The sequence below is a fragment of the Schistocerca nitens genome, chromosome 7 (genome assembly GCF_023898315.1).
Source record: "Schistocerca nitens isolate TAMUIC-IGC-003100 chromosome 7, iqSchNite1.1, whole genome shotgun sequence".
Taxonomy (NCBI): Eukaryota; Metazoa; Arthropoda; class Insecta; order Orthoptera; family Acrididae; genus Schistocerca; species Schistocerca nitens.
This window is the reverse complement of record NC_064620.1, coordinates 509,943,328-509,969,393: the sequence shown is the minus strand read 5'-3', so window position 1 is coordinate 509,969,393 and position 26,066 is coordinate 509,943,328. Positions and strand designations below refer to the sequence as shown.

General features: G+C 42.1%; 1 protein-coding gene across 1 annotated transcript in view; it reads left to right on the top strand.

The window, feature by feature from the left end:
• The window catches only part of LOC126195712 (uncharacterized), a 54,006-nt gene extending 43,017 nt beyond the window's left edge, over positions 1–10,989 (top strand). Inside the window, exon 4 of the mRNA XM_049934341.1 lies at positions 10,604–10,989. Within this exon, the coding sequence (XP_049790298.1) occupies positions 10,604–10,775 (172 nt within the window). The 3' untranslated portion in view covers positions 10,776–10,989. The remainder of the gene's footprint in view (positions 1–10,603) is intronic.
• Positions 10,990–26,066: the final 15,077 nt, after the last annotated feature.

The following is a 26,066-nucleotide window of genomic DNA, read 5'->3' as shown; positions in this document are numbered from 1 at the left end:
CGATTTCGAAGACGGTATGTTGAAGAAAGAACTTTTAGATATAGTTCAAAATTAGAGAACAGCGCACAACGAATACGCAATAGATGAAATGGCGAAGAATGCAGGGAAAACTGTTCTCAGAATTCCTCCGTAGCACTGTGAACTACACTCCATCGAGTTAGTGTGGGCCAGAATCAAAGGCTATGTTTCAGCGAAAACAAAACATACAAAATGCTGGAAGTTGAAGTACTGCTAGAAGAAGCAGTAAGAATAGTGACTGCAGAGGATTGGAACAAGTGCGTCCTCCATGTCGTAGAAAAAGTGGAAAGTCTGGGAATTTCCAGGATCGATATCTTGTCAGTATCGATATCGCCAACAGGCAAAAATCGCCGAAATTCTCGATTCCCGGGAAGGATGAACTGTCTACACACAACATTAATGATGATGATGTTCGGTTTGTGGCGCGTTCAACTGCGCGGTCCTCAACGCCCGTACAAAGTCACAGTTGTTTCACAGTCCAATTTTTATATACAGACCAGTCTACCCACTGCCACGAATGATGATAATGATAATGGTGGAATGATGAGGACAACATAATCACCCAGTCCCCAGGAAGAGAAAATATCCAACCCAGCGGAGAATCGAGCCCGGGACCCCGTGATCTAGAGACAGCAACGCTAGCCACTTTTTGGGGGGGGGGGGGGGCGCTCTCATTTTGTTCTATAATTTTCGTTGGATTTGTTCGGGGCGGATGTCCGATGACACCCTTTTAGGTTCTTCGTGGACCTAATCACTCAGCTTTTGTTACAGAGGGTAGCTAATCCTCTGACCGAACACTCTGAGCTACCGTGCCGGCTCAGAGTGCAGTGGATTATTTCTGACAAATGTATATTTTGAAGGGTCAATTACAATATTTTTGGAGAGGTGCTTGCAGTGTGACTGGGTGAATATTATACACTCTCTGTTTTCGTTCAATAAAAACTTTCTTTGTAAGTCATAAGTTGTTGTTGTTGTTGTTGTGGTCTTCAGTCCTGAGACTGGTTTGATGCAGCTCTCCATGCTACTCTATCCTGTGCAAGCTTTTTCATCTCCCAGTACCTACTGCAACCTACATCCTTCTGAATCTGCTTAGCGTATTCATGTCTTGGTCTCCCTCTACGATTTTTACCCTCCACGCTGCCCTCCAATACTAAATTGGTGATCCCTTGATGTCTCAGAACATGTCCTACCAACCGATCCCTTCTTCTGGTCAAGTTGTGCCACAAACTTATCTTCTCCCCAATCCTATTCAATACTTCCTCACTAGTTATGTGATCTACCCATCTAATCTTCAGCATTCTTCTGTAGCACCACATTTCAAAAGCTTCTATTCTCTTCTTGTCCAAACTGTTTATCGTCCATGTTTCACTTCCATACATGGCTACACTCCATACAAATACTTTCAGAAATTACTTCCTGACACTTAAATCAATACTGGATGTTAACAAATTTCTCTTCTTCAGAAACGCTTTCCTTGCCATTGCCAGTCTACATTTTATATCCTCTCTACTTCGAACATCATCAATTATTTTACTCCCCAAATAGCAAAACTCCTTTACCACTTTAAGTGCCTCATTTCCTAATCTAATTCCCTCAATAGCATCACCCGACTTAATTCGACTACATTCTATTATCCTTGTTTTGCTTTTGTTGATGTTCATCTTATATCCTCCTTTCAAGACACTGTCCATTCCATTCAACTGCTCTTCCAAGTCCTTTGCTGTCTCTGACAGAATTACAATGTCATCGGCTAACCTCAAATTTTTTATTTCTTCTCCATGAATTTTAATACCTACTCCGGATTTTTCTTTTGTTTCCTTTACTGCTTGCTCAATATACAGATTGAACAACATCGGGGAGAGGCTACAACCCTGTCTTACTCCCTTCCCAACCACTGCTTCCCTCTCATGTCCCTCGACTCTTATAACTGCCATCTGGTTTCTGTACAAATTGTAAATAGCCTTTCGCTCCCTGTATTTTACCCCTGCCACCTTTAGAATTTGAAAGAGAGTATTCCAGTCAACATTGTCAAAAGCTTTCTCTAAGTCTACAAATGCTAGAAACGTAGGTTTGCCTTTCCTTAATCTTTCTTCTAAGATAAGTCGTAAGGTCAGTATTGCCTCACGTGTTCCAACATTTCTATGGAATCCAAACTGATCTTCCCCGAGGTTAGGTTCTACTAGTTTTTCCATTCGTCTGTAAAGAATTCGTGTCAGTATTTTGCAGCTGTGACTTATTAAACTGATAGTTCGGTAATTTTCACATCTGTCAACACCTGCTTTCTTTGGGATTGGAATTATTATATTCTTCTTGAAGTCTGAGGGTATTTCGCCTGTTTCATACATCTTGCTCACCAGATGGTAGAGTTTTGTCAGGACTGGCCCTCCCAAGGCCGTCAGTAGTTCCAATGGAATGTTGTCTACTCCGGGGGCCTTGTTTCGACTCAGGTCTTTCAGTGCTCTGTCAAACTCTTCACGCAGTATCATATCTCCCATTTCATCTTCATCTACATCCTCTTCCATTTCCATAATATTGTCCTCAAGTACATCGCCCTTGTATAGACCCTCTATATACTCCTTCCACCTTTCTGCTTTCCCTTCTTTGATTAGAACTGGGTTTCCATCTGAGCTCTTGATATTCATACAAGTCGTTCTCTTATCTCCAAAGGTCTCTTTAATTTTCCTGTAGGCAGTATCTATCTTACCCCTAGTGAGATAGGCCTCTACATCCTTACATTTGTCCTCTAGCCATCCCTGCTTAGCCATTTTGCACTTCCTGTCGATCTCATTTTTGAGACGTTTGTATTCCTTTTTACCTGCTTCATTTACTGCATTTTTATATTTTCTCCTTTCATCAATTAAATTCAATATTTCTTCTGTTACCCAAGGATTTCTACTAGCCCTCGTCTTTTTACCTACTTGATCCTCTGCTGCCTTCGCTACTTCATCCCTCAAAGCTACCCATTCTTCTTCTACTGTATTTCTTCCCCCCCCCCCCCCCCCCTCCCTGCCAATTGTTCCCTTATGCTCTCCCTGAAACTCTGTACAACCTCTGGTTCTTTCAGTTTATCCAGGTCCCATCTCCTTAAATTCCCACCTTTTTGCAGTTTCTTCAGTTTTAATCTACAGGTCATAACCAATAGATTGTGGTCGGAGTCCACATCTGCCCCTGGAAATGTCTTACAATTTAAAACCTGGTTCCTAAATCTCTGTCTTACCATTATATGTATAATCTATCTGATACCTTTTAGTAGCCGGCCGAAGTGGCCGTGCGGTTAAAGGCGCTGCAGTCTGGAACCGCAAGGCCGCTACGGTCGCAGGTTCGAATCCTGCCTCGGGCATGGGTGTTTGTGATGTCTTTAGGTTAGTTAGGTTTAACTAGTTCTAAGTTCTAGGGGACTAATGACCTCAGCAGTTGAGTCCCATAGTGCTCAGAGCCATTTTGAACCTTTTAGTAACTCCAGGGTTCTTCCATGTATACAACCTTCTTTCATGATTCTTAAACCAAGTGTTATTTATGATTATGTTGTGCTCTGTGCAAAATTCTACCAGGCGGCTTCCTCTTTCATTTATTAGCCCCAATCCATATTCACCTACTATGCTTCCTTCTCTCCCTTTTCCTACACTCGAATTCCAGTCACCCATGACTATTAAATTTTCGTCTCCCTTCACAATCTGAATAATTTCTTTTATTTCATCATACATTTCTTCAATTTCTTCGTCATCTGCAGAGCCAGTTGGCATATAAACTTGTACTACTGTAGTAGGTGTGGGCTTCGTATCTATCTTGGCCACAATAATGCGTTCACTATGCTGTTTGTAGTACCTTACCCGCATTCCTATTTTCCTATTCATTATTAAACCTACTCCTGCATTACCCCTATTTGATTTTGTGTTTATAACCCTGTAGTCACCTGACCAGAAGTCTTGTTCCTCCTGCCACCGAACTTCACTAATTCCCACTATATCTAACTTCAACCTATCCATTTCCCTTTTTAAATTTTCTAACCTACCTGCCCGATTAAGAGATCTGACATTCCACGCTCCGATCCGTAGAACGCCAATTTTCCTTCTCCTGATAACGACATCCTCTTGAGTAGTCCCCGCCCGGTGATCCGAATGGGGGACTATTTTACCTCCGGAATATTTTACCCAAGAGGACGCCATCATCATTTAATCATACAGTAAAGCTGCATGCCCTCGGGAAAAATTACGGCTGTAGTTTCCCCTTGCTTTCAGCCGTTCGCAGTACCAGCACAGCAAGGCCGTTTTGGTTATTGTTACAAGGCCAGATCAGTCAATCATCCAGACTGTTGCCCTTGCAACTACTGAAAAGGCTGCTGCCCCTCTTCAGGAACCACACGTTTGTCTGGCCTCTCAACAGATACCCCTCCATTGTGGTTGCACCTACGGTACGGCTATCTGTATCGCTGAGGCACGCAAGCCTCCCCACCAACGGCAAGGTCCATGGTTCATGGGGGGGGGGGGAGTCATAAGTTATCTAACAAAATTTTATATATATATATATATATATATATATATATATATATATATATATATATATATTTTTTTTTTTTTTTTTTTTTCAGTGTATGAAATATGGAAACTACGTTGATATGTTGATTTTTCTTCTGAGACTAGCAATTACGCTAACAGTAAACTTTTATGAGCTCTGTTGTTTCGAAGTAACATGTTTACCCACTTCTAATTTTCATTAATTTGTACACTCAAAAATTCAGAGCAATCCATCCTAGTCTTGTTCGTCCAGTGCATTATTACTGGTGATTGTCTGTTGTACAGAAATTTAGACACTGTGGTTTTACTAAATTAAGAGAATCGATTTGCAGATAAGCACATTTTAATTCTTTGAAAAAGATTAATAACAGTTTGCTCTGTTGCTTTATCGCTTACTGGATTTAAAGTTGCATCGAAAGACCTCCACATCATGTGATGACATGACCTCTACACAGGGTAAAACTGAACTGCACCGAAAACATTTCTGAGGTTATTCCGGGATATGCCCCGAGTATTTTAGCATAAGGGGCCGTTACAGACTAATTATGTTATTATGATTTATTCAATTTGTTACCCCAATTGCCAGCTCAGAACAGCCTTTCCATTGTGTTCAGTTACTTACTTCTTACTTTTATGTGTATGGATGAGTTTTTAGCCAAGTTATCCGACCCTTGTTATGCCTTCTAAAAATGACATTCAAGTATTGAGCGACATCAGTAAATGCGTTTTTTTTCAGCCATAGATTTTAGAGATTGCACTTATAAGCCCTAGGGAGAACGATATAACGTGTGTGACATATCCTGTAACTCACCATAATCACAGAAAATATCCCTTTCACCTTGTAGCCTCCACAATGACACGTTTGTCTTGACTGGTGAAACACCTATCCTCCACATTTCACGCTCCAGTTGGGTACCTGTTGACTCAATTTCTTATAAGGATAATCATTCAGGAGGTTCTTTGTCGATGTTGTTCATGGTCCTTGTTCTGGACATTAAAATGACTCGAAACTCGTTTCTACATTACATGTTTTCATCGAGGGTCTGTTTGAACTTTTCCATGTATTTTATTGCTGCTCTGTACAGCTGCACTACGCAGTTCATTTGGGTATGTAGACTTCGTATACCCGGTAGTTAAACAGAATGTTTCATTCGGGATGACACGTTTTACCGTATTGGAAGACCCATAACAGTTTTGACAGGTGTTCTCAGAAGAGGAAACTAGCAGTCCCGTACCAGTTATTGTGAAAGAATTTGCTCCCCACTATTGAAACTGTTTCTTCAAAACGTTGTTCCTCGTTACTTTTCTTAGCGGTTTGAATGCGGTGATTTTTAAGTGTCAGAGACCTGCCAAGGAATAATACTAGTTGTTTGGGAGTATCTGTGTGTTCCTGCTGCTGGCCATCTCATATATTTCGAGTTTTTGCCGTGCATATTTAGTTCTTAAGTGAAAAGGACATAGTTGTGTTTTGCTAGGCTTTGGTCTCAACGCATTTTGTCTGTAATTTGTTGACGTGCTAAACAAGGCTTCAGGCTTCAAGAAGGTAAAAATTTTTACTCTTTTCACCAAGAGCAAGATCATCTGCATGAAGGCAAAACCTCGCATGGACTGACTGAGTAACTGAAATCAAACGGAAATCTCCCGAATAGCAGTACAGCTTGTTCAGTACGATTCTGTGATTTATTTTATCGTAATCAGTTCTAGTTGAGGTATAAGTTTTGTTTCTGTGCGTGGTTGCAGTCTTTCTAGTATTCGTCTGTCACATGATTTGAATAAGTGACATAACAGATTTATTGGCCTGTAGCATAATTGCATCATGATCTTTCTCCGGTTTTAAGAGTTCAACGGCTTTAGGTTTCCCTACACATTGTTAGGCTAACGCAGTCAGTGAAATCATGGACAGGGTCCATATTGACCGACTCTTCATTAGTAGCCGGTCGGTGTCGACGAGCGGTTCTAGGCGTTTCAGTCTGGAACCGCACGACCGCTATGGTCGCAGGTTCGAATCCTGCCTCGGGCGTGGATGTGTGTGATGTCCTTAGGTTAGTTAGGTTTAAGTAGTTCTAGGGGACTCACGACCTCAGATGTTAAGTCCCATAGTGCTCAGAGCCATTTGAACCATTTGAACAGTTAGTAAATGTATCCACACTTTTGCCTACCACTATTAAAGTGCAGTTATACTGCTGGTAAAACAAACTCGAAGCAGATCCGAGTATTAATGAAAACAAGCTTGCGAGGAAAGAGCAAAGTGCGCATTACTGGTGTCAGTGGCAAATACTGTCTGGGAACGGAATAGTTTTGCTTCCAAACAAGACACACCGCGCATGTCATCCACAACTTCACGGTTGTGCAGATACACTACTTGATCGAAAGAATCTGTATACCCCTATGCAACGCGGCACTGACCATAAGATGTCACGAGAGGCAAATCCGCTGTATAAAAGGTGTGGAGTACATTGTCGCCAGTAGTGATGCAGTAACAGTAGAATGGGTTGGCCAGAAGAGCTCAGTGAGTTCAAACGTGCAATAGTCATCGGATGTCACCTTAGTAACAAATCCATCAGAGATTTTTCATCCCTTCTAACATTTCAACACTTCTAATAAAGCAGCACAGGTCGACTGTTGGTGATGTGATTGAGAAGTGGAAACGCGAAGGAACAACCACACCTAAACTGAGACCAGGAAGAGCTCATGCGCTGGTGGACAGGGGCCGTCGACCATACGACAGTAATTATAAAAGCTCAAGTGAAATCAGTGGGAAGAATCTCTCGTGAGTTCCGAAGTAGTACCGGCAGTTCCACTAGCACCGTGTTCTCAACCTTTCTCAGACTATTACCACTGAATGCAATCAGACAATAGCAAATATCCCCGCTCTCCCCCCCCCCCTCCCACCACCCTTTATCGTCAGTTGCCCCCCTCTCCCACATTTTCACGTACTTTAGCACCTAACTAAACAGTAGAATGAAAGACTTCTTGGAACACTTTTATTGCCCCGCGGGATTAGCCGAGCAGTCTTAGGCGCTGCAGTCATGGACGCACCGGTTCGAGTCCTCCGTCGGGCTTGGGTGTGTGGTTGTCCTTAGGATGATTTAGGTTAAGTAGTGTGTAAGCTTAGTGACTTGTGAGCTTAGCAGTTAACGGGGGTAGGACGTCAAACGGGCCGACTTGGAGCAGGAGAGGCACCACAGGACATTTTATTTTCTACTGTCTAAATTTTTACAAATAAATTCATAAAACTTTGTCAGCATGACCAGGAAGGTTTCAGAATTCACACTCATAGCAGTGGAAGTGCAAAAACATAGCAAAATAAATTGTTTTTAGATATGAAATTTCATCATTTTTTCACTTACTGTTGGCTGCATTTGTTGCTATAGGTACATTTTTCTTCACAAGTAAGAGAGATTCTTTGATGAATGTTTCACAGCATGCAAACCATACTTACAGGTGTATGAAACTCTAGAATTTCCCAAATCTATTAAAAACTGTGGTAAAAATTGAGATAATTAACTAAAAAATTTGATTTTTTTCTAAACATAAAGTTTAAAACGTAACAGCTCATTCATTTTTTCATAAATTAAATAGAATCTAGAGTTTCAGACACCTGTAAGCATGGTTTGTATGCTGTGCAAAATTCATCGAACAGTCTCTCTTACTTATGAAGAAAAGTATACCTATAGCAACAAATGCAGCCAATAGTAAGTGAAAAAATGATGAAATTTCACATGTAAAAAAATTATTTTGTTATGTTTTTGAACGTCCCCTGTTACGAGTGTGAATGCTGAATCCTTCCTGGTCATGCTGACAAAGTTTTATGAATTTACTTGTAAAAGTATAGACAGTGCAAATTAAAATGTCATGTGGTGCCTCTCCTGCTTCAAGTCGGCCCGTTTCACGTCCTACCCCCCCCCCCCCACCCCACCCCCCCTTGTCCCATAAGATTTCACACACATTTGAACATTTGAACACTTTTATTTTTAAAATGATGAAAGATGAATAATATTTATTTTGAGTTTGTGTATGTGGGTGTATGTGTCGGTGTGCGTGTATATGTGATACAATGAATGATGAAGGAATCCGTGGTGCATCGCAAGTGCAACTCACAATTCCTTCTCAGATAAGAAAGGTAACTATCCACAGCGGGTGTAGACACTTGTTACAAAACATACTTCCCCTGCATGACTCCTCTCCATTGCGGCACTTGCTTCACCTGCACACTGCAACCCCATTTAAAATCAACCAAGTTAAAATGTGTACACTGTACTTACTGTTTGTAAAACATTTGATTGCTGTACTCCTTACTTCTGAACTGGCAGAAATTGAAGACTTCACACTGTTAATGCTTTATGTTGACCACAGCGACTAATAGTAATAGTAATAATATTAATAATAATAATACTGTGTACAGCCTGTAGTTGCCCTCGTGTAGTTACTGCTGTGCCATGCTATCAATTTATTTATTTATTTGTTTCGAAATAAGTAATGAAATACATTCTGGACTACTACAGGTACTATCTAGAACTTGGAGAATACTTTTTGGAGATGTTTACCATTTGTTATGTATATGTCTCATTTTTAACATCAGCGATGTACGGGAAGAAGCACAACATATGTGTATAGTCGGTGGGCTATGTGAGGAACCTGTACCCTACACCGCATTAATGCTAGCAATTGAGAAAAAGTAATTATTGATAACTCATGTAATTATTATTAGAGTCTTACAAAATTGTGATAGTAGTAATGATCTTTTGAAAGTAATTTTAATTTCGTGAGTGAAAGAGAGTCGGATCGTTTGGTTTTCACCCCTTAGAAAATTTCATTTAACCCCGCAGGGGGCAATCATCCCCAGGTTGGGAACCACTGAACCAGCTAAATCGCTGTGCATAGGGAATTACAATACAGTGGGGTATAATGGTCCAGCAGCTCCTGATAACCCATACATTTCTGGGACCCTTGAGGTGGTACAAAGAGCGACGCCCTTGACAGTGGATAGCTGGAAGCAAATGAGTTGGAGGTAGGGCTCAAGCAATACCCTGTGGCAGTCCGATGAAAGGGTGTGGGTTTGGCGAATATCTGGAGAATATTACCTGGAGCCACACATAGTGCCAATAGTGAAGTGGGTTACGGTATGGGTGTGTTGATCGAGGTTAGGGTGTCGTCCGCTTGTTCCTAAGAAAACGATAAATAGATACGAACACAAAGTTCAAATGGCTCTAAGCACTATGGAACGTGACATCTGAGGTCATCAGTCGCCTAGACATAGAACTACTTAAACCCAACTAACATAAGGACAGCACACACATCCATGCCCGAGGCAGGATTAGAACCTTCGACAGTAGCAGCAGCGCGGTTCCGGACTGAAACGCCTAGAACCGCTCGGCCACCATGGCCGGCTGATATGAACCCATTTTATAGCGCTGTGCACTGTGTAGAGTAGATGCACTGCCTGCATTAAGCTGTCATAGAACAGCATCTGTGAGGTGGTGGTTTGTGGAGAATAACATTCCTGAAATGAACTGTCCTACCACAAGTCGTAGCCTGACCCAACGGAGCACCTTTGTAATGAGAACTTTGACTTGGCTCTAGACCCGAGCACTCAACTTCCATACCTTCTCTTGGCGAATGGGCTGTCATTCCTTCACAGACATTCACACATTGAAAGTGTCCCCAGTAGAGTTAAGGCCTCATAGGGGTTAAGAGTGGACGTACTACATATTAATATCCACTAATAAGGGCGTGGTTAGTTTAGACGAGATGTTATGTTTTCATAGCGATACAGATAAGAAAGTAAATGAGATTAAGAAATCAAGCGAAGTGCAATTACTTTGCACCGAACCACTAGAGACAACTGATATCTGATACAAAAATTCTCAGAAAACATCTTTGAACAACTTCCGAAACTTTTCCGGTTGAGTTCAGCTTGACCCGTATATTGGCCACGTAGTTGGTATCTGCAGACGAGACGGAGTGACTACTATTGTGGAGCGTGGTTTCTGTTCCTGCTGCCAGATGGTGGGGGGGGGGGGGGTACTTTAAGTTTTTTAATGAGCCGCTGTTGACGACTTCCCCTGCAGGATTCCAGAGTTGAGTTCTGCCGCGGACGACCCCTCGGCCCGGAGTTACTGGTCGGCCAGCCGCCACGCGCTGACCAGCACCTCCTCCTGCGCGGTCGCCTTCGCCGGCTGCCCCTTCTCGCTGCTGGACATCGCCATCAGCGGCCGCTACCAGCAGGACTTCTGGGCGTGATCCCCGTGCAGCCAAAGTGGCGCCACGGCAGGTGGCATGACGGTTCAAACTGCAGTGGTGCCGTGAGCTGCCGTTTCCACACACCACAGCCAGATTTCACGGCTTTCAATGTGGCGTCATCAAAATAATATTCTTGTGAATGACTGTCACAGACGGTCGCAGCAACCTTACACCAGAACGAAATGTTGGTTCCCAAAAAGCAACAAACACACTAATAAACACGAAGATACATTGTACCAGATTATGAGGTATCATGGGTTATCCAAATGAATAAAAACTGAAACTCCTTCCTTCATTGTAGCATTTGGTCACACTAATAGATAACTTTTGCTTTAAGACTTCCATGTCACAGTAATAGGATCTTAAAACAAAATTATTGAGGCTGTAGCCTACAGAGCTCTTTTCTGATTCCACTTTTGAGACCTTTAAGTGCATTTATATGCGGATTTTTCTGTGGAAACTAGAATATGAAACAACTACCTGTAGTGAATAACGTTTACGTAAGCCGAAGATCTTTAATTTTGCAGACTTATTACAAACTGAAGTGAGCAGATGGGAAACTAAACCTTCATTAATGATTAATCAACTAGCAGAGAACCCTGGCATTTGCGGTGTATTTATTATAGCTGAGCGTCCGGTACACCACAGCATCCGGCTTCCCGCTTAATGTTTATGACGTCATATATCCTGAACTATGAGTCATACAATGATACAGTTTTGTAGATACACCCAGCGGCATATATGGATACGATCTGCAAAAGTTTTGCGAATGGATTTAGTAGAAATGAAGTAGTAAATTTAAACATCATACATGATACGATAGTTTTCTACACATCTCATTTTTTATGACGTCATATTTCCTGAACTGCGAGTCGCACAATGATACAATTTTGCAGTTGCATGCAGTGCTATATGTGCATATTGACTGCAAAATTTGGCGCAAATATAGTCAGTAGCAAAGAAATTGGCTTATAAATTTTAACATCATGCCTCATGCAGTACTTTTACTGCATAAACAGCGGAAAAGTAGTAACAGATAAACTTTTTTCTTATCATCATGTTGTGGGGGTTGTAAGCGAGAAGAAATTTCTTAAAGGTCTGAAATTACGTGTGAAGCTTGTTGCAAGTCGCTAAGTGATCTCTTTATCAAATTCTGGGTGAACAAAGTCTTGGAACTCACGGGTCGTGGGCTACGCTTCTTTTTCACCGTCCACCCCCACCCCTTTGATGCGTAAGTAGTTCTTACCTCCACGGCGATTGGTATCTGGTAGTAAGGTATGTGAGTTCCAATTTTCGTTGAAATCGGTCCAGTGGTTTAGAAGGAGATGTGGAACATACGTACACACACATACATACATCCAATTTTATAATATGTATAGATTGCATTTGGTTACCTACAAAGTAATTTATGTGCGATAAAGTCTTACACATGGATCAGGTGACATGAACCTCATACACATTCAGAGCATAATTTCTTTATTGTGTGTTCATAAGAGAAATTACAAACCTCGTAAAAGTCATCGAGTTTGTAAATAGAATTTAAATAGGGAGTATCAGGCTTTTGTTAACGTGCAATTTATTAGTTTTCCGTCGTGCTTGCTTGTATGTTACGTTAACCAATAATGTGCTCACATTGTTATTTAATGTTTGCAGTGTATATTCGCAAAACCGAGTGAGGTGGCGTTGCTCATTCGGGAGCACGACGATTCAAATCGTGTCTGGCCATCCAGACACTGTGATTGCCCTAAATGACTCCAAGCAAATACCGGAACTTTTCCTTTTAAACAACACGGCCTTTTTCCTTCCCCATTCTTGAAAAAATTCGAGCTTGCGCTCCGTCTTCAATGGCTTCAATGTAGACAAAATGTTAAACACTAATCTTCCTTCCTTCCTTAAATCCAACTAACATAATTTACTCCGCTTAAATTTTAACAACGTTCTACCACACACAGAAGGAAGTCAATAATAAAATCAACACTGATTTTATAACTCGTGTATAACTGCACATAACAGTTTCCTTCGGATTCAGTCTCATGCTGTTGTCAATAAATCATTCTCTGTCCGTTTTGCTGTGGCACCTGACAAAAACATGAACAGATCGATACTATCGTATATCGATACGCAGCTGTTTCATGCCAGTCGAAAGACGGTAATCGTTGGTTGTGAAAGGCTACACACGTCAGAGAGTTACAACTATTTAAACTTTTAGTGACATGGCAAAAAAGTGGCGACACTCGAGTGAAGAGACCTAACTTTGTTTCCGCATGCAACTTCGACGGTGCCACTCGAGTGGCGTAACTTTATTTGCATGTGGAAACCTGGCCGTAGGCTCCGGTTCTCGCTGGCGCAGAATGCGCTGCCAGTCCACAGACCTCTCCTCGCGTCAGAGAATCAGTGCACGCGGAATATCTCCACTCTGACGAGCCTTACACAAACAATTTGAGGATTTCTTGTAATTTACTTACGTTTCAACACTGGAGAATCCAGTGAAAATACAAATAACATCATAAATAATACAAATGAATGAATGATTAAAGTTAAAAAACTGTTTCCCAGATATTTAGACCCTCTGTCTGCATTCCGTGATTGCGGAATAGAAATAACTTGGATGGAAGTCCGTCTGCGTAACACACTATCGTTTCTACTTTTGTTTCCTACAGGAAAATAGTCTCGGCGCATTTACATCAGTATCAGTGAGTACTCAGTAGTCTTCACTTGGTAACTCGACGACTCGTTAAAATTTGGTCTAGCTTGTGAAGCTCTCTGTGTGACTGTAAACTGTTACTCAGAAGCCTCTATTGACCCCAGATGGGTATTCACGATATTTTTCCACCAAATGCACTCTGTGTGCTAGGGCCTTCTCCTCATGCTGCATGAAATTATCAGCCATTGCATCGACATAGGGAAACACCATGAATATGTCTGGCGGCAGTCTACTGTCCGAATTGAAAAACTATGGAGGCATCAAAAAGCTTCAAATGGCTCTTAGCACTATGCGACTTAACTTCTCAGGTCATCAGTCGCCTAGAACGTAGAACTAATTAAACCTAACTAACGTAAGGACATCCCGCACATCCATGCCCGAGGCAGGATGCGACTCTGCGACCGTAACAGTCGCTCGGCTCCAGACTGTAGCGCCTAGAACCGCGCGGGAATGGCCACTAAATTGGGGGTAAAGTTGGATTTTAGTTTCAAGAAGATTTTAGTTTTAAGATGATTTTTCGATTCAAGAAGATTCTTAACATCAAAAGGATTTTTAGTTTCAAATAGCTTTTATTTTTCAAAGTGGTGTTAAAGGGACATCTTAGTTTTTAAAGAGGAATTCAGTCTTCAATTTTTGTAAGAGGAATTTTCCTTGAACAAGTTTTCATTCTTCAACACTTTTTTTAAATTTTCAAGAGGACTTTTGCATTTTAAGAGGATTTCGGTTTTGACGACGAGCTCCTGCTTAGGTTTTATTCTCGTCCTTATACAGCTATTACTTTGGCTTGGTAATGTGACATACGAGGCCTGTTCAGAAAGTAAGCTCCGATTGATTGCCAAATTGAAACCACAGTGAACATCAGAAATGTTTTACTTGTAACAATTAGCTACATCTTTCAGCTACTTCTCTACGTAGTCGCCGTTCTGACTTAGACTTTTGTCATAGCGTTGTACCAACTTTTCAATAGCCTCATCATTGAAGGCAGCCGCCAGTGCTTTCCGCCAATTCTCCACGCTGGCCTACACCTCGTTGTCTGTGTCAAAATGTTGTCTTCAAAGACAGCGGTTCATGTGACCAGAGATGAAACTCAGGGGGAGACAATTGCGGACTGTATTGTGGGTAATCTCACATTTCCATTTGAAAACGATGCAGGAGCATCTTCATTGCCCCTGCAGAATGCGGCTGAGAATTGTCTTGAAGAAGAAACAGCACGACAGTTATGTAAAGTTAGCTGCATAGCTTCAGGCGAAATTTCTCACCAGGCTCTCGTACTTGGCGGCAGACACTATTTTCTAGACATCTTTACGCTCTCACTGCGAGCTCAGAAATGAGAAGAGCGACGTGATGCTAACTGGGGTTATACTCGAGACACTACCCAACACATCTGTGCAAAGCTTTATCGGATTTTCATAGTCGTTTCCATTTCGCGACCGATCGGAGCTTACTTTCTGAACGCCCCTCGTATTTCACATCATTACTTCAGCTACAGAAAGAAAGCGTCAGGACGTAACATTCGTTAACACTTGGGATATTTAAATAGCGGCCTATAATGCAGCAAGCACTACTCACGAAACTGTCTTTTCCTTCAAGTCGCAACAATTTTATTGCTATCGGACTTCGTTTTAGTTTCTGAATTTAGTCAGAATTAATATTCTAACATCTGCAGATTAAGAACAAAAGTTATCATCGTCATGTACATGAAGGGTCCTCCTGGTTCTTTCCTCCTCCTTCAAAGTTGTTCTTCCTAAAGACTTTTGTGTCTTGGTTTATACTGTTTTATTGTTTCAGTGATTCTTGAATCTGGCGTACGGTTTATGTGTTCTTTCCACCTTATCTGATATTGGTTTAATGTGTCACTTATATTTTATATATTCAGTTCGGTTCGAATGTGTTCATTTTATCTTTTTATCCATGAAAGAATATCTTTCCACGTATCTAGGTAAGTTCATTTGATGTGCTTCTACTCTCTTTTTATCTCTCTTCTAAACTATCCAGTTTTCGCATCCGTTGAGCACTGCAGGTCTTGCCATAACCTTATACAACTTAAGAAGAGTACCTCTGTCGACTTTGTTTCCCAACGTTCTGCGAGCATTTCCACAGAAATAGTTAAACAGATCTAACTTATTTTGTATTTCATTGTTTGACCTATATGTAATATTGCCCCCGAAATATTTCTCTGCTCTGCTTGTCAACTGCGATCGTAGCTTTTACAGGCTGGTGTATTAAAAATGCCGCTGATTTTGTCTTCGTAATGGAGACGTTCAGATTTTATTCTCTAGATATTTTGCGTAAATTAAAAACAGCTTGCTGTAGGTCATTTTCGTTCTGAGCAACAGGTACTTTGTCGTCAGCAAACAGCAGTGTGCTCGCACTGATGCTGTTAATTTTAAAATGTTGTATTGTCTGTATCCAATTTTGGCTACGTCTCATGCACATATACAAAAGGCGTGGTTTATTTCAGCCACATAGTGTCTACTGTTCGATGATTTTAAACTACTGGCCATTAAAATTGCTACACCAAGCAGAAATGCAGATGATAAACGGGTATTCATTGGACAAATATATTATACTAGAAATGACATGTGATTACATTTTCATGCAATTTGGGTGCATAGATCCTGAGAAATCAGTACCTAGAACAACCACCTCTGGCCATAATAACAGCCTTGATACGCCTGGACATTGAGTCAGAAAGAGGTTGGATGGCGTGTACAGGTACAGCTGCCCATGTAGCTTCAACACAGTTCATCAAGAGTAGTGACTGGCGTATTGTGACGAGCCGGTTGCTCGGCCACCATTGACCAGACGTTTTCAATTGCTGGAGAATGTGCTGGCCAGGGCAGCAGTTAAACATTGTCTGTATCCAGAGAGGCCCGTACAGGACCTGCAACATGCGGTCGTGCATTATCCTGCTGAAATGTAGGGTTTCGCAGGGATCGAATGAAGGGTAGACACGTGTCGTAACACATCTGAAATGTAACGCCCACTGTTCAAAGTGCCGTCAATGCGAACAGGAGGTGACCGAGACGTGTAACCAATGGCACCCCATACCATCACGCCGGGTGATACGCCAGTATGGCGATGACGAATACACGCTTCCAATGTGCGATTACCGCGATGTCGCCAAACACGCATGCGACCATCATGATGCTGTAAACAAAACCTGGATTCATCCGAAAAAATGACGCTTTGCCATTCGTGCACCCAGGTTGTCGTTGAGTATACCATCGCAGGCGCTCCTGTGTGTGATGCAGCGTCAAGCGCAGCCGCAGCCATGGTCTCCGAGCTGATAGTCCATGCTGCTGCAAACGTCGTCAACTGCTCGTGGAGATGGTTGTTGTCTTGCAAACGTCCCCATCTGTAGACTCAGGGATCGAGATATTGTTGCACGATCCGTTACAGCGATGTGGATAAGATGCCTGTCATCTCGACTGCTATTGTTACGAGGCCGTTGGGATCCAGCACGGCGTTCCGTGTTAACCTCCTGAACCCACCGATTCCATATTCTGCTAACAGTCATTGGATCTCGACCAATGCGAGCAGCAATGTGGCGATACGATAAACTCCAATCGCGATAGGCTAGAATCCGACCTTTATCAAAGTCGGAAACGTTATGGTACGCATTTCTCTTCCTTACACGAGGCATGACAACAACGTTTCACCAGGCAACGCTGGTCAGCTGCTGTTTGTGTATAAGAAATCGGTTGGAAACTTTCCTCATGTCAGCACGTTGTAGGTGTCGCCACCGGCGCCAACCTTGTGAGAATGCTCTGTAAAGCTAATCATTTGTATATCACAGCATCTTCTTCCTGTCGGTTAAATTTCGCGTCTGTAGCACGTCATCTTCGTGGTGTAGCAATTTTAATGGTCGGAGGAAGGCAACGGCAAACCACCTCCATTAGGACCTTGCCTAGTAAGGCGGTGCGGGTCTCCCGCAGCGTTCCCCTACGCTCTGTAAAGAAGCATGGGACTTCATTTCCATTTCCAGTGTATTTTATTCGTATATGAACCCTGTACAGATCTAATAAAATGAGGTGGGATCTGCTGTTTCTTAAAATTCCTCACAGTTTGATTCGATCTACTTTATCAAATGGCCCTTTCGTAATAAAAGAGAGCATTAAACTATGGTAAACTCAATACACTGTATTTTCCTGTTAGTTTTGTCATGGTGAAGATGCAGTCCTTTGCGAAAAACATGTTGCAAATCTAATAACACAGTTCCAGCGAATGACGACAGTCGTATTTTTAAAATTCTAGCGTACAATTTATAGCATGTATTTCAGAGGCTAATACCTTTGTACTTATGATGTTCATATCTATTTCTTTTCCTACAAATTGGCCGTATTCAGGTGTATATAACCATTTTTCCAGCACCTGTTTATAAAACCGGGTATTCTTACTTTTACGATATTTGGTTCGTATTTCATGAGTTCTATATTGATTAAATCACATCTTGATGTCTTTCTGTTGTTGCTAGACGTTATTGCATCCTATCGTTCTTTCAACGTTACTAACTATGCTTTCCAGTATGCTTCAACCACAACTGTCCGTGTATCTTGCCCGTCTGTCCAAAGCATTGTATGGTATTTTAAACAATTAGTTCCAAATACTGTACTTATTTCTAGATTGTCCTTACTATCTTTCTTTAAATATTTCATTATTTCGAATACTTTGTGTTACGTTCCTCTTACGTTAGCTTAAAAATCTCTAATATTTTTACCAGCTATGGTTCCTTAGTTACCTGATTTTCCCTTTCACTAGAGCTGAGTTTCCCTTACAGTCTAGTCATAGGTCTTGATTACCTGACGCATTTAACATTGTTAAGCAGGATTGTTCCTTATCTTCAATTAGTCTACGTATTTCATCATGACAGTATCATAGACACTTTTTTAAAAAAATGTTTTTTTTTTCCTGTGACAATTGCTCCTGTTACTGTTGTAATAGTGCTTTGTTTGTATTATTGTACGTGACCCTGCCTTTTCCCGCCGGGCTGAAGCTTGTAAACACCACAATAAAAAATCTCCGCCAATGGCAACAGGGCCAGGCTGCAACCTCCGCCATTTTAACACGTTGTAATTGGGCCACGTTCTTGTCTCTTTGTCGGCAGATATTGGAGCTGATTTCAATGCGATTTCCCGATAATCCAGAGACTAGAAATTTTAAGCATAGCTCAGAACTTGGTGACAATACAATGTTAAATAGCTTTCTTGTTGTTCTGTGCGGTACGGCTGGAGTGGGGACGAAAAAAAAAGGAAAAAAAAGGTTGGTAACGCCTGCTCCTGGTTGCCCTGCAGTGCGGGCATGTCTACATTACATCCATACTGCGCAAGTCTCCTTACAGCCTCCTATACCATGGTCACTTCCCACATTTCCTGTTCCAGTCGCGAATGGTTTGTGGGAAGAATGATTGCCGCTACGCCTCTGTATGGACTCGAATCTCTAATTTATCTTCACGGTCTTTTCGCGAGATACAATTAGGAGGAAGCAATATATTGGCTGACCCTGCTAGCAACGCACCCTCTTGGAACTTACTGTTAAATCACACTGTGATGCAGAACGCCCTTCATGCAGCGACTGCCACTGGAGTTCGATGAGCAAATCTGTGACGCTCTCGCGTTCACTAAATGTAACAGTAACCGAAAGCGTTGCTCTTCTTTGGATTTTCTCTGTTTCCTCTATCACGCCTTTCTGATAGGAATTCCAAACTGAGAGCAGGTTTCAAGTATTGGACGAAAAGGTTTTTGTAAGCTACCTGCATTGTTGATGGACTGCATTTCTTGACGATTTCTCCAATGAAAATTACCTGCAATCAGTTTCATGTAGTCGTTCCTGTTTAAATCCCTCAATATGCATACTCGTGGATATTTTACCGAAATAACTGCTTCCAGTTCTGCAGCCGGCTAATCCTGTAGTACGAGGTGCATTCAAGTTCTAAGACCTCCGATTTTTTTTCTAATTAACTACTCACCCGAAATCGATGAAACTGGCGTTACTTCTCGACCTAATCGCCCTGCAGACGTACACATTTTTCACAACGCTGACGCCATGATTCCATGGCAGCGGCGAAGGCTTCTTTAGGAGTCTGTTTTGACCACTGGAAAATCGTTGAGGCAATAGAAGCACGGCTGGTGAATGTGCGGCCACGGAGAGTGTCTTTCATTGTTGGAAAAAGCCAAAAGTCACTAGGAGCCAGGTCAGGTGAGTAGGGAGCATGAGGAATCACTTCAAAGTTGTTATCACGAAGAAACTGTTGCGTAACGTTAGCTCGATGTGCGGGTGTGTTGTCTTGGTGAAACAGCACATGCACAGCCCTTCCCGGACGTTTTTGTTGCAGTACGGGAAGGAATTTGTTCTTCAAAACATTTTCGTAGGATGCACCTGTCACCGTAGTGCCCTTTGGAACGCAATGGGTAAGGATTACGCCCTCGCTGTCCCAGAACATGGACACATCATTTTTTCAGCACTGGCGGTTACCCGAAATTTTTTTGGTGGCGGTGAATCTGTGTGCTTCCATTGAGCTGACTGGCGCTTTGTTTCTGGATTGAAAAATGGCATCCACGTCTCATCCATTGTCACAACCGACGAAAAGAAAGTCTCATTCATGCTGTCATTTCGAGTCAACATTGCTTGGCAACATGGCACACGAGCAGCCATGTGGCCATCCGTCAGCATTCGTGGCACCCACTTGGATGACACTTTTCGCATTTTCAGTTCGTCATGCAGGATTGTGTGCACAGAACCCACAGAAATGCCAACTCTGGAGGCGATCTGTTCAACAGTCATTCGGCGATCCCCTAAAACAATTCTCTCCACTTTCTCGATCACGTCGTCAGACCGGCTTGTGTGAGCCCGAGGTTGTTTCGGTTTGTTGTCAGACGATGTTCTGCCTTCATTAAACTGTCGCACCCACAAACGCACTTTCGACACATCCATAACTCCATCACCACATGTCTCCTTCAACTGTCGATGAATTTCAATTGGTTTCACACCACACAAATTCAGGAAACGAATGATTGCACGCTGTTCAAGTAAGGAAAACGTCGCCATTTTAAGTATTTAAAACAGTTCTCATTCTCGCCGCTGGCGGTAAAATTCCATCTGCCGTACGGTGCTGACATCTCTGAGACGTATTGACAACGAATGCGGCCTCATTTTAAAACACTGCGCATGTTTCTATCTCTTTCCAGTCCGGAGAAAAAAAAAAAATCGGAGGCCTTAGAACTTGAATGCACCTTGTACTGGATCTTTCTACGTATAAGTAAGACGTTACATTTGTTTATGTTGAGGGCCACTGTCTATCCCCTGCAGGTACTCCTGCGTTTGTTTAGTGTTGCGGCGTCTCTGTAAACAATAGAACTTCTAACGTTGTCAGCTAGGCCATTTATATGCAACGGATAATCAGAAAAAGTTTATGTTAGAAGGTCGTACAGGCCAGTATCGGTGTGCCTCATATGCAAAATCACCGTGGACATTGAGACAATCATCCCATCGACGCACCATGGAGACGATAACTAGTTGGTAAAACATAGTGCCCTACTGCGTGAAGAAGTCCATAACACCTCGCCCGACATGAATCCCCGACCCTTCAAGGCATTTTTAAAGGATCAAAGGCATGATAATCGCATGGGGTTAGATCATGACTATTGGACGGGTACTCACGGGTCTCCCACTTGAGTAGGCGTAACTTCTACGTTACGACATTTGCGATGTGGGGACGTGCGTTATCATGAAGCAGCAGCACCCCATGGCTCACCATGCAGCTCCTTCTACGTTCTTTATTCACCGACGGATGCATAACAGTGTTTGTCTTTCTGCAGCCAAGAAAAGTGTAAAGGCTCGATGGTCCTGTTTGGACACGTTTGGCAATAATGTCCCTATAGTCTACATTTTCGCGTTTACCGCACGCGCGTCGGGAAGGCACGAATGCACACTAATCTGTTGCCTCCATGTCCATGATTATAAACACACGTCGGAATCGCGCTGCGTTGCATACACGTTGTGGCAACACCCTCAAACGGAAACTTCTTATAGCACCTTATATATTACCCTAAAGTATTGATCCTGTAACACTCCCTAGCCGTACACCTGAAGTATCAGAATTCGTTACAAGCGGTATGCAAACGGACGGCCAGGGCTCAGCAGAGATAGGGGGAAGAGGGGATAAACAGAGTAAGGGGGAGGAGAAGATGTGCGCAATATGTTTCTTGCGTATGTAACGACGAAGCCGCCGGTAAAAATGTTCAAAACACACTGAGAAATTTCACATTGACAAGACTAAAAATAGAAAATAATTATTGGAATGAAAATAAATTTTTAACGTAACACTTTCCTAAATTGCCCTAAAAATTATAAAATCATTTCTCCTAGCCTCATATAGATTCCTAACCCAACAGAGACACTCCCGAAAATTTATGTGCGCATGAATTTTTAACAGCTGTGACAGTAATTGCAAGATTTATAACGAAAAACGTGGGACACATTGCATAGATAACAGTTAGGACGTGGACTACTCGTGCATCAGTTATTTTCTATTGCATGCGCCCTACGGTTTTCGTTACAAACCTTAGAAGTATTTCATAGCTATTAAATTTCAGGATTATCTGTATAGTCTTAGGAATCTGTATGGTACTAGGAGAGATTATTTTACACTTTTAGTCCGATCTGAAAACTTCTAATGTTAAAATTTATTTAAATAATTACCCATTCTCTGCAGCGTCCACCCTCCTCTCTCGTACTTTCGGTCACAATGGACTCACAGCCTAGTGAAAATTTCCGTTTTAATACCACTCCATGTCAGGGTGAGCCTTGGACCCAATGGACTAAACAAAATCCCTGGACAATGACTCTTGACTTCACGGAAAAAGCTGAGTCCATATATGCAAGAATGAAACGACAAATAAAAGTTGTTACTAATTTTGCTGTTGAAATACTACTCTAGAAACTAACATTTACAACAAACCACACAGCAACCTGACTTGAGGGAGACGAGGTCAAGGTGCTCCATGGCTGCTCTGATATTGTTCGTCATTAAAAATATTTTGGAAGAAAGTTTACAACATACAGAGTTAGTAGTTTACAAGGCCTTAAATAAAAAAATCACTGGTTATCTTTTGTGAGTGATATATGCCCAGTGTTAAAGCGACCTAATAAAATGCTCTTCAGCAAGTCTTTGAACTACAGCGGTCGTTTCACAAGATAACGGCAGTCCCTTCCCTTGTGGTGGTGCGCCGGCCGAAGTGGCCGTGCGGTTAAAGGCGCTGCAGTCTGGAACCGCAAGACCGCTACGGTCGCAGGTTCGAATCCTGCCTTGGGCATGGATGTTTGTGATGTCCTTAGGTTAGTTAGGTTTAACTAGTTCTAAGTTCTAGGGGACTAATGACCTCAGCAGTTGAGTCCCATAGTGCTCAGAGCCATTTGAACCATTTGAAACTTGTGGTGGTGCATCGAAATAGAGCCATTTTTACTTCTGAGGCTAGTACTCACGCACCCTAGATATTACGAGCTGATGTAGCTCGTAATTCCAGATGGACTCTGCAAAGCGACAGTGGAAACGTGACCTTCGTTGGCAGCATCAGTTGTAGTCAGGGTCGTCGTCCTCCGCCGAGCTGCGTCGTGGGACCCCTGCTGACTGCACTGTCCGACTAGTGACTCTAGCTTCAGCGTCTGTCAGACTTCCGCGAAACCAAGAAACGCTCCTGGTGATTGTCTTCCAACCTAGCTATTTACATTAATATTTTATATCCTTATATGGTTCATAATATTATAATAACTTAGTATTTACTTCCTTTGTTTACAATGAAATGTTACACACTTGCTTGCCAATAACTATAACTGTGTAAGAGTTTATGTACCAAAACATGTGGTGCGTGGTTGGAATGATCTCAGCGACAAATCTAAAGTGTACAGTGAGAACCATTACGTGTGCAACAACGAGGATGCAGTGTGAATGCATTTACATCGATTGGATGAACGTTATGGAAACAAACACTCGAAACCGACGTTTCACGACAATTAATCTATAAAAACACACCAAATGTAGAAAGAAAGCGCGTAATCCGTCTGATGATGAATCGCAACGATTCGAAACCGGTAACGGTTTCCTTTGAATAAAGGAACTCAAAGTAAATTTGTGGCTGGTTGCTGTCCTAACACCATCAACATTTGAATCTTCTTTCTTTGGTGTTGTCCTATCAACAGACGTTTGCTGTGAATGAACTCGTATTGGATGGTATTGTCAAAGATTTAGTAACAAGGCATTAGTCTCTTCCTGATAGGCTGAACGGAGTCGTGCACAAGAAGTTCATTCACAGTTCCTCCCACACTTCGTAGAATAGTGGTTCCCAACCAAGAGATGCTTATTAATTCAGGAGTTAGACATAAAGACTGTGTAAGATGCGAGGATACTGATAAAGAAGAAGGGGAAGAGGACTCTGAGGATGACGCTCGACTAGAGCGTAATTGTTACGAATTTTTGTAAAACGAAAAGGATTTTGATATAATCGAGGTGGATGTTGCGGATATTAAAGAAAGGAGGAAGGATTAAGAGATCAGAGGAGAAAACCATGTAATGGATCTTGTGGGTGTTACAGAAAGGAGGAAGGATTACGAGATCAGACGAGAAAACAATACCATGGAAAAGAGAGGAGGAGCTCTTGGAGTAGAAGGTGAAGAGGAAGCAATAGAGGAAATGGAATGAGTTGATGGAAAGGAGGAAGATGAAAGAGATGACAAGGAAGAGGTTCCAAATCGAAAAGGGAAGGAGGAAGAATAGAGAGGCACGGTGATTTAACAGGAGTAGAAGAGGAGGAGAATGAGCTTGCAGTAGAATTAATAGTGAACTACTGTACATTAATTGGAAGGAATGAGGGATCTTTAAGTTTGCACGAATCAAGCTGACAGGAAACGAAGACTTGACATTATTCACTCCATGGAGGAAATATAGAAAACAAACTCAGATGAAGACTAAGAAGAAACTCATTACAGATCTAGCTGCATAACAGAAAAATGGCCAATACATGTACCACAACCAGCTATCAAAAAACCACCATACAAACAGAAGAGCACCGGATGTACAGGAATTTCAATGATGTACTCGCATGAAGATGTGGAACAATGTTTACTAGAAGCTGAGGGGAATAACGGAGAAGATGAAGACACTTTACAGACCTAAGTAAAAAGGAGGATAGTAATATGTGGAGAGCAGCGATGGTTGAGAAAAGCAGTATGATCATGTCTATCTTTGACAGTCTTTTCCAACACTTTATAAGGAATTACCAGATCATAACAATGCCAGTGAGTAAGATTATAATCGAGAAGGCCAAAGGAACGCTAACCAGAACAGTTACCAAGTCGACAACTTTGACATGGACCAGGATTTTCCACCGGCGCCACAGATATTATCTTAACGGTGGACATGAAAGGTAAATACAAGGCTAAGAATGGAGATGCGTATAGTTAACAATGGATAATCTGACAGAAAGTATACCATTTCAAGGAACCATGTGAAGAAAGAAAGCTCCAGTGTCTCGGTTAAAACTTGAGGAATGTGAACAACTCGATTTAGAGGGACTGGAGACAATCAAACTACCTGTCCGGGGCCTGAAGAAATTTATCTATTATGTCTGGGGACATCGCACTATAGTAGTTAGGTCTACATTTCTACAACAGTTTGATTTAGAGATAAATTATGTCAAAGGGGAGCATAAAGTACTACCAGACGCTCTCTCCAGACCAATGTTAGTTGATGAACAAGAAGGTAACCAGGTAGAAGCACAATGAAAATTTAAAATCATGTATGTCAAAGGGACCCCACGAGAGCCAGTAATCAAGAGCAATTGTAAGAGATCACCCTGGCTACAAGAAGAAGACACTCATCTCCAGATGATTCACAGCCAAGATCATTGCGATGGCGCTAAACTGTCTAAGCATTAACTTACCTACGGCCAAGTTCCCAAGTTTTCACAGAGGAGAGGATTCAGATCGGAGAATCTGCTGGCCAGATAAATTGTTGGAAGACTTGCGGACTATGAACACCTCAGTCACATTCACTTTGGGACTCGAAAATGTGTTACATATTGCTACCACCCGACAGGTGTCGTAGCATTGGTAACGGAATTGCAAGTTTCTGTTCGATGCCGGGAGCGGTCGGGAACTACTACACTACTTACACCTTCGTTCACGCCTGTTCGTGGTGACATTGATCTTGAACGTTTTTCTTGTTGCATCATTCTTTGTAATCAGCGTTTGTACGTTTGGATGAATATAAATTAAGTAGCTCTCCCATTCATTGTGTTAACGTGTTCGCTAATTATTTCTGCTCCTATCTCCCTTTCCTACAACGACAGTTTCCGCACCACTCTGCAGCCCACCTCTTCTTACCATGGTGAACGACGTCGTACACAACAGAAAATGTCTGGAAAAGTAACAGAGACTGTTAGCTTCTAGGATGTGACAAGGAGTGCTAGTACAAGAATTAAAACGTGTGATTCCCCCCCCCCCTCAATGAACCATGGACCTTGCCGTTGGTGGGGAGGCTTGCGTGCCTCAGCGATACAGATAGCCGTACCGTAGGTGCAACCACAACGGAG